This window comes from Fistularia commersonii, chromosome 23, assembly GCF_037954325.1.
Source record: "Fistularia commersonii isolate RoL2024-O1a breed Wild chromosome 23, RoL_Fcom_v1.0, whole genome shotgun sequence".
In the NCBI taxonomy this organism is placed as follows: domain Eukaryota; kingdom Metazoa; phylum Chordata; class Actinopteri; order Syngnathiformes; family Fistulariidae; genus Fistularia; species Fistularia commersonii.
In genome coordinates this window covers 4,092,912-4,102,686 of record NC_141306.1, presented here as the reverse complement: position 1 = coordinate 4,102,686, position 9,775 = coordinate 4,092,912, and the positions used below count along the sequence as shown (strand labels likewise).

The 9,775-nt window shown below is 41.0% G+C and overlaps 1 protein-coding gene across 1 annotated transcript; it reads left to right on the top strand.

The window, feature by feature from the left end:
* The first annotated feature begins 1,886 nt into the window (after window positions 1-1,886).
* On the top strand, window positions 1,887-8,246 carry setb (SET nuclear proto-oncogene b). Its single transcript, XM_086170200.1, has 8 exons — window positions 1,887-2,126; window positions 5,179-5,236; window positions 5,313-5,455; window positions 5,593-5,696; window positions 6,033-6,146; window positions 6,362-6,532; window positions 7,606-7,740; window positions 7,819-8,246. The coding sequence occupies exons 1-8, from the start codon at window positions 2,057-2,059 to the stop codon at window positions 7,837-7,839; spliced, it is 816 nt and encodes a 271-aa protein (XP_086026326.1). The 5' UTR covers window positions 1,887-2,056; the 3' UTR covers window positions 7,840-8,246.
* Window positions 8,247-9,775: the final 1,529 nt, after the last annotated feature.

Below are 9,775 nucleotides of genomic sequence, written 5' to 3'. Positions count from 1 at the left end.
TGGTTCATAATAACATAAGTACATTTGATTATATGTGTAATGTAAGATATTCTTTTGACTCTTGCAATTTAAAAATGATTTATTAATGCATTTTGTGGCTATATATCTGTTTAAAGTGGCATTTTCAGAAACTTTACACCGTGACAGCTCTGACACAGTAAGAATAAAAATGAGAAAAGTTAACTTATCAATAAAACAAAAGTTTTGCTTGAGAATAATATTAATAATACATTTTATTTAAGCCACCTTAACTCAGCACTTAAGGACACCATATATACAATTTATTTTCTTTATTAATTTTCTTGTGACCAGGAGTAGAGGCCCGACAGGCAACTAGATTCATTATTTGATACAAAAATGTTTTTGTTATATGAGATTTTTTCCTTTTTTTTAAAAAAAAAAAAAAGGATAAATTGTGAATGACCATTCGTCCAAAATGTTGTAGCTCAGGGGTCTCACACACACTTGTAGGTCAATTGCGGCCCTCAATTTGTGGCCCCCTGCCTAAAATCAAATCTTTGTGTTAGTGCGACCGCGCATTTTTTCTCACATATATCTGGGGGTTCTATACAGTGGGTTTAAAAAAAAAACAGGCGAGGAAAAAATGAAAAAGTAACTTTGCAATGTATTTTTTGCTTCAAAATTTGAAAACAAAATGATTTTTTGATGTAAAACATCTAGTGACATTGTTAAAACAACCCTTTCTTTTCTATAAAAACACAAAAACAATAGCAACAAAAAACAGGCAAAATTAAAAAGATTCATTTAATAACCGGAATAGCCACCATTAGCCTTGTAAACATGATGATTTTCAGGTACTTGGGGTCAACAGTCCAGCGCAGTGTGGAAAAGAGGTGAAGAGACGGGTCTACGCAGGTTGGAATGGTCAGAGAAAAGTGTCAGGGATACGAAGAGATAGAAGACTATACGCTAGAATGAAAGTAAAGGTGTAAAAGACAGTGGTGAGACCAGCGATGCTGTATGGACTAGAAACAGTTACACTGACAAAAAGACAGGAGGCAGAGCTAGAGGTGGCAGAGGTGAGGATGCTGAGGTTCTCTTTGGGAGTGACCCGGATGGATAGGATCAGGAATGAGTCCATCAGAGGGACAGCACGTTAGATGTTTTGAGGAGAAGGTCAGAGAAGCCAGACTGAGATGGTTGGGTCATGTACAGAGGAGGTAGAGTGAATATATTGGTAGACAGATGCTGGAATTGGAGCTGCCAGGCAGGAGGTCTAGAAGAAGACCAAAGAGAAGATTTATGGATGTCGTGAGAGAGAATATGAAGGTAGCTGGTGTGAGAGAGAAGGATTAGATTAGATTACATTACAGTCATTTAGCAGACCCTTTTATCCAAGGCAACTTCTAAAAATTGCAATTCAATAACCGAAAATCCAAAGAACCAGTAGCCGTTATTCAGAAGTCACCACTCTGCCAAACAACCATCTCAAAACCATATACCAAAATCTTAAGAATAGAGAATAGGGTTGGATGGAGATGGTTGATTCGCCGTGGCGACCCCTGACGGTAAAAGCCAAAAGGAGAATAAAAGCATTGTAAATATTATACCTCCTCAAATACATGCTACCAATCCATTATCTAATAAATTCTAGTGGCAAATTTTCCCACTGTGACAAGATTTTCTCTTTTAACTCATCAATATTTTTAGGGTGTCATTTCATCGATTCTTTTTTTTTAATATCGATTCATCTTTTTTTTTTTTAGATACGTGACATAAAAGGATTTTTATAATCTACCTGTTTACCTCCTTTACACTAAAACAAAGGAGCAACATGAGTTTACACGCCTGCTTTAGCTGGTTCAGGGCGGTGATGGCGAACTCCGGCCAGCAGGGGGCGCTAGAGCGCCGTAAACATGTTTACCGACGGAGCGCCTCGGAGAGAAACGAGCGTGCGAAACTGCGCTCATCCCGTCTCATCGTGGGCTTTAAGTCACGCATTCTGTGTAAGGTGGAAGTATTTTTATGTCCCAGAGAAGAGTTATAAACCAACGGGATTTACACCTGGACTCGATCGTCACGGCAAACGGGAACCATGTCGGCCTCATCGGCGAAAGTCAGCAGGAAGGGCAATTCAAATCACGACGGAGCGGACGAGACCTCTGGTAACGTTAAGGAATGGCGGTTATTGCGTATAACGCCATTTTCATTTGTTTTTCATGTTTTTAATTTCACTTGGATTGCCGTTAGCTGTGAGCTGTCGAGTTGACACGATTCGCGCAGAGGGTCGAAGCATTTAACCAAGCATTTGCCGCATGTTCCCACCGGGTTACAACGCCTTTGTGTATTGCCGTAACTGTAAAGTAGCATGCTAGCGTGGGCTAACTGCCTCAACGTGAATCGTTAGCTAGCTATTAGCTTACATTAGCTACTAGTTTAACGAGGGAGGCCTGACGGTTTAAGCCACTTTCGGCGTGATTTCCAGATTATCTTTCATATGGGTGATCTTTTCATTTTAACCAGGCGGAAGTAACGTTGTTAATGAAACCCCGTGTACCCATGTGTTTCCTGCAACTCGTTCATGAAGCTAGTGCTACACAAACGATTATACCCTCATCAGTAGCTAACGTCAGTGCAGATACAGTGTCCCATTCAGCGTGGGACGAAAGCAAGCTACACAACGCATCAAATTTGGTTTTAGTACCACACAATTTCAGCTTCGGCATTTAAAACGACTCAACCTACCGTTCACGAAACGTCAACGCGCACTCCTTATCCACACGCATAGTAGTGCTGTCACTGTTAGATTACATAATCGGCATGAGTGCATTTCCAACCGTGCAAGATGAGTGGGAAGTCGCCGTTGTTGTGTGAAGTGTTTCATTCAAACCAGGCCGCCTTTAGCGGCAACAGGAAGCTGCAGTTCGCAACAGCAAAGTGTCCTGTCTGCCGTGCATCTACAACACGCACGGTGTTATTTAACTACACACCGTAATTCTACGATTGCGCTTGCCACTGTGTGATAGAAGCTGAATTATTTTTCGATTCTCAAAGTAAGCACAGGCGACCCATTCCGCAAATAACTGCCCAGAAAAAAAAACTTACTTGATGATGTTGCATACATGAATGGTCAAGTATTTTGCATTAGTCGGGTACAGCGTGCAGCTATTTGTCTTTATTCGCAGTGTCAGTCACCTCAGGACACAAATACCACCTGTGCATGCTGAGTATTTGACCAGCTACCAAAGTTGATCACCTCTTAAATCATATTTTAATGTGGAAATGTGCAGTCGTCCTTGAACGTACATTTTGCCGCTGAGCAAGGCTTAAATATTCAACTTTCTTATCAAGGAGAAATGCATATAAGGTGAAGTGTAGCATTTTTTTTTACTTCATTTATCCAAATTTGCAGAGGATACAGTGCAGAATGGCTGTGTGAGTGAAGCCGTGCAGATCCTCTTTCTGCAGAAATACCCTGCACCCAAATGTCATTGTTTTACCAATAGGAACAATGTAATGCAAATGTTTTTTGCTAAAAGTTAATATGCCATCAATGACTTCCGTTTAAGTTATGTAAAAGTAAAAAAAAAAAGTTTTTTCATAAATTAAGATAAAATAAGTTTAACAAAATGTCTTGAAGTAGAAGATTTTTTTTTTTCTTAACCACTGAACTAAATATTCCACTCTGTAAAATTTAAGATTTGTCAAATGCAGATAGGAGTAGAATTTTTTTTGTGTTCAAACACATTTTGGGGGGAGGTGGTGGTCATAAAAAAGGTTTGTTTTACTTTTCTGAGTGGATGTTAAGTGTGAATTCAGAACCTAAATGTCAAGCTCTTCCAAAATACACAGTGTCGTTGAATGGGGTCTTGTCGATCACTTCTCATGTTGTCACGCTGCTGTAAAACCAGCGTTTTGAGGAAGACTGCGCTGGAAGAGGTCATGCATCCGAATAGTAGCCCCCCCCCCCCCCCCCCCCCCCCCACCGCCCCCTCCCCCGCCCCCATCAGACAATAAAAGCGCATCCAACTAGCTGTGATGAAGTTTTTGTTGCTGCCGCCTTCATGTGCTCCGGCAGTGTTGAAAGGGGAGTGCAGTGCAGTCGGGTTGGTTTCTGCGCCGCTAGACGGAAATGTCCTAAATCATCACCCAGTAATCCTAAAATACAGGCCTGTCCATTTGTGCCTGTAGAGTTCCACGTGTATTATGTTTATTCTCTCCGGACAGACTCAAAGCAGGTGAGCATGGGTCTGCCACGTGCTGCACCCAAAGTCTCCACCGTAGTAGATCATTGTACTCGATACATGCTGCTTCGCTTATGACATTAGCAATATATAAACCAATACCATTATTTCTTTTCATAAGGTAATGTATTGCTAAAAAGCAGGAAAGTGTGTAATTTTAGCCACTTTACCCGTCTGAAATCCAACCACGATTAACGCCTTAAGGCGTTTAGTTTGATTTTTCTCCTCAAATATCAAATCCTCAGCGAGAGCCTGAACATTTTCCAATTTTCAACCCTCAACCCTGCAATGGTTAAACATTTTAATTTGGGTGCAATCCTGCTCTCCAACACCAACATCATCCACACATTCACTGAACGTGCGTTTTCATTCACTGTATTGAGCTTAAGTCAGTAAGTGCTGTAAGACCTTCATCCTGTACAAAGTGCAGTAGCTCACTTTTATGACAGAAAGGGATAAAATCATATCAGCCTCTTTGTCGGTCTCCATTATGTCAATTCTTTCAAGATTTTATTGATTTCTTTTTTTTCCCCCACCACTTAATGGCTTTGCTGCCAAAGGTTTTTGTTCTTTTTTTTTTTTTTTTTTTTTTAATTAATTTGTCATACTTCGTAGCCCTGTGTCAGGCTCAGATCAGCTGCTCGGGCTCTGCAGACCATCCCTGTATCCCGCCTTCAGATATCAGGGCTCTGGGTTATGGCAGCCAGGGCTCATCTGCTCTGGAAGACCTTCTCTAAAGATCCCAAGCGTAAAAAAGAATCACTATTTGAGTCCCCTTTTAAACCAATTCTAACAAATGCATTGCATTAGTAGGCAGCCTTTGCAGCACATCTCTCTGTGTTTTTATTTTTACTTTATTTTTACACTGATTTAATCCTTTTCGGCTTTTTTAAAATCATTACCATTATTACTGCCATGTCTACGACTTTAGGCACAATGGATTTAAGACACTAACAACGTTTTTTCCTTTCAGAAAAAGAGCAACAAGAAGCAATCGAACACATTGATGAAGTACAGAATGAAATTGACAGGTGAGCGTGTCTTTCCCCTCTGAAAGATTCATGCATCAAGGATGCGTTTTCTCAGTTCCGCCTTTCTGTCCCGCAGACTCAACGAACAGGCTAGCGAAGAAATTTTAAAAGTAGAGCAGAAATACAACAAATTACGCCAGCCATTCTTTCAGAAGCGATCAGAACTCATAGCCAAAATCCCCAACTTCTGGGTCACAACATTCGTCAACCATCCGCAAGGTAAGTGAGGGTAACTCTTGCCATAAACAACTTTTTTGGAACAAAAGTGGTGGGCTGTGCAGTGAATCTTGACGATGACATACAGAGCACATGTGAATGTGCGATGAGCTCACCGTCTCTGGTGTGTGGATTTGTAGTTTCAGCTCTTCTGGGGGAGGAGGATGAGGAAGCGCTCCATTACTTGTCGAGGGTGGAGGTCACTGAGTTCGAGGACATCAAGTCTGGATATAGAATAGATTTTGTAAGTTGTCACTCCAGCATCAAGTCCTGACCAGTATTTTGCCTCGCAGCTATAAAGTCCCGGCTCTCCAAAAAAAAAAAAAAATGGTGGTGTTACAGCACATGCGTTGTTGCACCCCCAAATCTTGGCTTGTTATGTCACGTCTGGTAAAGTAACAGATTGGTCCCAAGGGTGTTTCACCAAAGCCATCCAAGCCAAGGTCTCTGTTTCAACTTTAATCGACTGTTTAGAGTCAATCCCAAAGTTAGACTTTCTACTGACCAGAATGCTGTAGGCCTAGTGTACTATTTTCAGTGTCCTTGTGCTGCTGGGTAATTGTTTTGTTTTTCTCCCCAGTATTTTGACGAGAACCCGTACTTTGAAAGCAAAGCCCTCTCCAAAGAATTCAACGTAAACGAGAGCGGAGATCCTGTTTCTAAATCGACTGAAATCAAATGGAAAGCCGGAAAGGTTGGTTCGTGTTGTTTCAGCTCTGTTAGATAATGATCGGGTGTTTCTAGGACTGGTTATCTGTTTCCGGCACTTGCTGATTCATGTAGGGATTGCGTTTCATTTTCGTTTTTTCATGTTTTTTATTTACAGTGTCTTTTGTTTTTGCAAGTGTTAGACTCATCTGTTCAAAACAAACTTTACTAAATGTTGCGTAAACCTCATTTACGCCTCAGGATCTGACAAAGCGCACAGGGCAGTCTCCAAACAAAGCCGGGAAAAAAAGGCAGCACGAGGAGCCAGAGAGCTTCTTCACCTGGTTCACGGACCATTCGGATGCAGGAGCCGACGAGCTGGGAGAAGTAATCAAGGATGACATTTGGCCCAACCCCCTGCAGTACTACTTGGTAGGATATTTGTTCACTACCTCAGGGCTTGTGGTGCACATTTATGTTTGTGTGCGTGGGTGTTTTTTTTGTTTGTTTTTTTAAGTAGAGCAAGCATTAAAAAATGAATTATATATGACACAATCCAAGATAAATATAGATGTGTAAGTATGTATGTATGTGTATGTATATACAGGACTGTCTCAGAAAATTAGAATATTGTGAGTTCTTTATCTTCTGTAATGCAATTAAAAAAACAAAAATTACATTTACATGATATTCTAATATTTTGAGATAGGATTTTTGAGTTTCCTTAAGATGTAAGCCATAATCAGCAATATTAAAATAATAAAAGGCTTACAATATTTCAGTTGATTTGTAATGAATCTAGAATGTATGACATTTTTGTTTCAGTAATTGTATTACAGAAGATAAAGAACTTTATCACAATATTCTAATTTCTGACAGTCCTGTATGTGTGTATATATATATATATATATGTTTGTGTGTGTGTATTGTATATTTGTATAATTTGTCTGTACATATGGATGCTAGCTATGAAAATGTAAGTTTTATTTTGATTGTATTTCTGAATACTTCCCGAGTGAGCCATAAAGTAAAAATTCTGCATCAAATTGTGATTTTAATAGTTTTAGTATAATTTTTAATGGAACAACGACTTGTGATAAGCAGGTCAGGTCTTCCTTCTCTTGCCTCCCAGCCTCTGTTACTTACTGGGAGTGTTGAAATCACAACGGTCTTGCCAAGAGAATAGGCTTCACCATTGTGGTCATCTCTAAACTGGAAATTAACTGTTTATACAATTAAAAATTCAATTAGAATACCATCGGCAGCCAGGTGTAACGGTGAAGCTCCAAGAAGCATGTTACTTCTCTGAGTTACACTTTGCATCACATCCTAAGCTGTTGTTTCAAGTATTCAATAACAGAAATAACTCACTTTTCAAAATGGGAATATTTCAATTTAAGATACCGTCTAGTCGTTCATTACTTCCACTCTCACTGTGTCCTGCGATGACAATAAAGGCCATTTTGATTTGAATAAATCGCGTTTCGTCTCTGAATGTTACCCAGGTCCCTGACATGGAGGACGAGGAAGGTGACGGCGAGGATGAAGACGATGAGGAGGAGGGGCTAGAAGGTATCGACGAGGGGGAGGAAGAGGAAGGGGACGATGATGATGAAGACGGAGACGGAGAGGATGGCGAGGTAACGGTTGTGGTTGTTCGATTACACGAATGGCATTCCCGAAATGAGTTACTCACATTCTTGTCTGTTCTTTCTCAGGATGACGGAGAGGATGATTAAAAACCATTTCCCACTCCTCCCTTCATGATCATCCTTCAACCCACGGGAGCAATTTTTTTTGGGGGGGGGTGCTAGTTTTGTTTTGGGTTTTTTTTTCCCCTTCCTGTGTGTTGTCAGCTTGTCTGTCCTCTTCCATAACAGCCACAGACACTGCACATATTCATCAGGAGCAGCAGAGTGTGTGGCTCTCTGGAAGTCTCACCTGTCATTTTTTTTTTTCTTTCTCTACATCTCCCAAAGACATGCAAAAGAATAAAAAAAAATAATGATAATTGTAGCATTCTGCACGGCATCCTATGTAGATTTCAGAAACATACAATAGCAATTTCTATGTAAGATATGAAATGACAGTTTCTGTTAAAGTTGTGAGTTGAATAAAAATAAGCCATGGTGCAGTGATAACTTCATCATAGCATCCTTAGCCACTTTTTTTTATTTGTGTATTATAATATACACTGATCAGCTGTAACGTTATGACCATCAGTAGGTGATGTGAGAATGATTGCTTATTTAGCCAGATCATGGCTTTTGTCAGTGGGTGGGCTGCATTAGGCAACAAGCAAACATTTCATCCTCAAAGTCGACCGTCGGAAGCAGAGGAAAGAATGTCCGCGCTTTTTCTGCAAGGGCCAAACTCAATACAACACTACAGGTTCTGAGCATCTTCAAAACTGAAGCTCTCACAGGGTGCTCTGCAGTTGTCAGTACCTACCAGAACTGTCCTATGGAAGCTGGTGGACTGGTGCGGGCGGCCTTTTTCGACCGCGGCTCATTGATGTGCTTGGGAAGCAAATACCGCTCCCAAGTTCTGTCGTAGCTCGATTTGTGGAAAAAGTTATTTCTGGTTCCAAAATGAAGACCTCATAACCCGGTGCATTGCAATTTGTGTATGGGACTACCAAGCTGGCCAGTCAGGGTCTCCATGCTAGCCTCTGTCCACCAGAGATAGCACCTACCGTGGGCGTATCAGCATCTGCACTGGACTGCAAAGCAATGGAAGAAGGTGGCCTGGTCTAATGAATCATGTTTTCTTAAACGTGTGTGTGTGTGTGTGTGTGTGTGGCACTCACCTGAGGAAGATGTATCGTTGGAATGCGTTATTGAAAGACAGCAAGCCAGCAGTGGGAATGTTCTATAGGGAATCCTCAGGTCTTGCCATTCATGTGGATGTTACTCCTCACACATGGCCCCTACCTAAACAGTGTCACACATCCTGCCACTGCAAAAAAAAAAAAAAAAAAACGATTCAGGGATTGTTTGAGGGACGCGACGAAGTGTCGATTTGGTCTCCAGAATCCCCGTATCTTAATCCCGTTGAGCATCCGTGGGATATTCATGGGGACCCGGCGTTGAATTTTACAGGACTTATTGGATTTTTCTGCATACATTCAGAGGTCAAGTGGACTCCATGCCCTGAAGGGGCAAACAAAGGGGGACCCACACAATATTAGGCCGGTGGTCGTAATGTCATGGCTGATCAGTGTATCCAGTGGTGGGGGGGTACTTAGGTTTCTTAGAAGTTGCATTTTCCTTTGTGACATATTGTACTAATGGAACTGATTGAAAGCACCAGCTTGTTCCTTGCAATCCTTGTAAACGTTTTTTGAATATCCATGTACCTTGGTAAGACCGTGGTTAATTGTACACAATTCAATGGGACAGGGTGGGGGTGGGGGTGGGGGTGGGGTGCGGGTTTGACAGCATCTCTGGAGCTCTGTTCAATACGTTTTTTTTTTTCATCATCTTTTTTCAGGCACCCACAACAATGTTTGGAGTGTACATTTTTTATAAACAACCGTAAAATCTAAATTTTGAGCTTAGCTTACTACTTTGTGACAGGCAGATTTCTGCCCCCATTTCACTGGAAACATCATCACGTTAAATTAAGTTTAGCACTTGCTTTACTACAGTAAATATGTACATGATGGTTGGAGTA

Coding starts and splice junctions, on each gene's coding strand:
- setb (XM_086170200.1), top strand. CDS start 2,057: ATGTCGGCCTCATCGGCGAAAGTCAGCAGGAAGGGCAATTCAAATCAC. Junction 6,533..7,605: donor ACCCCCTGCAGTACTACTTG/GTAGGATATTTG, acceptor AATGTTACCCAG/GTCCCTGACATGGAGGACGA. Junction 7,741..7,818: donor GAGACGGAGAGGATGGCGAG/GTAACGGTTGTG, acceptor GTTCTTTCTCAG/GATGACGGAGAGGATGATTA.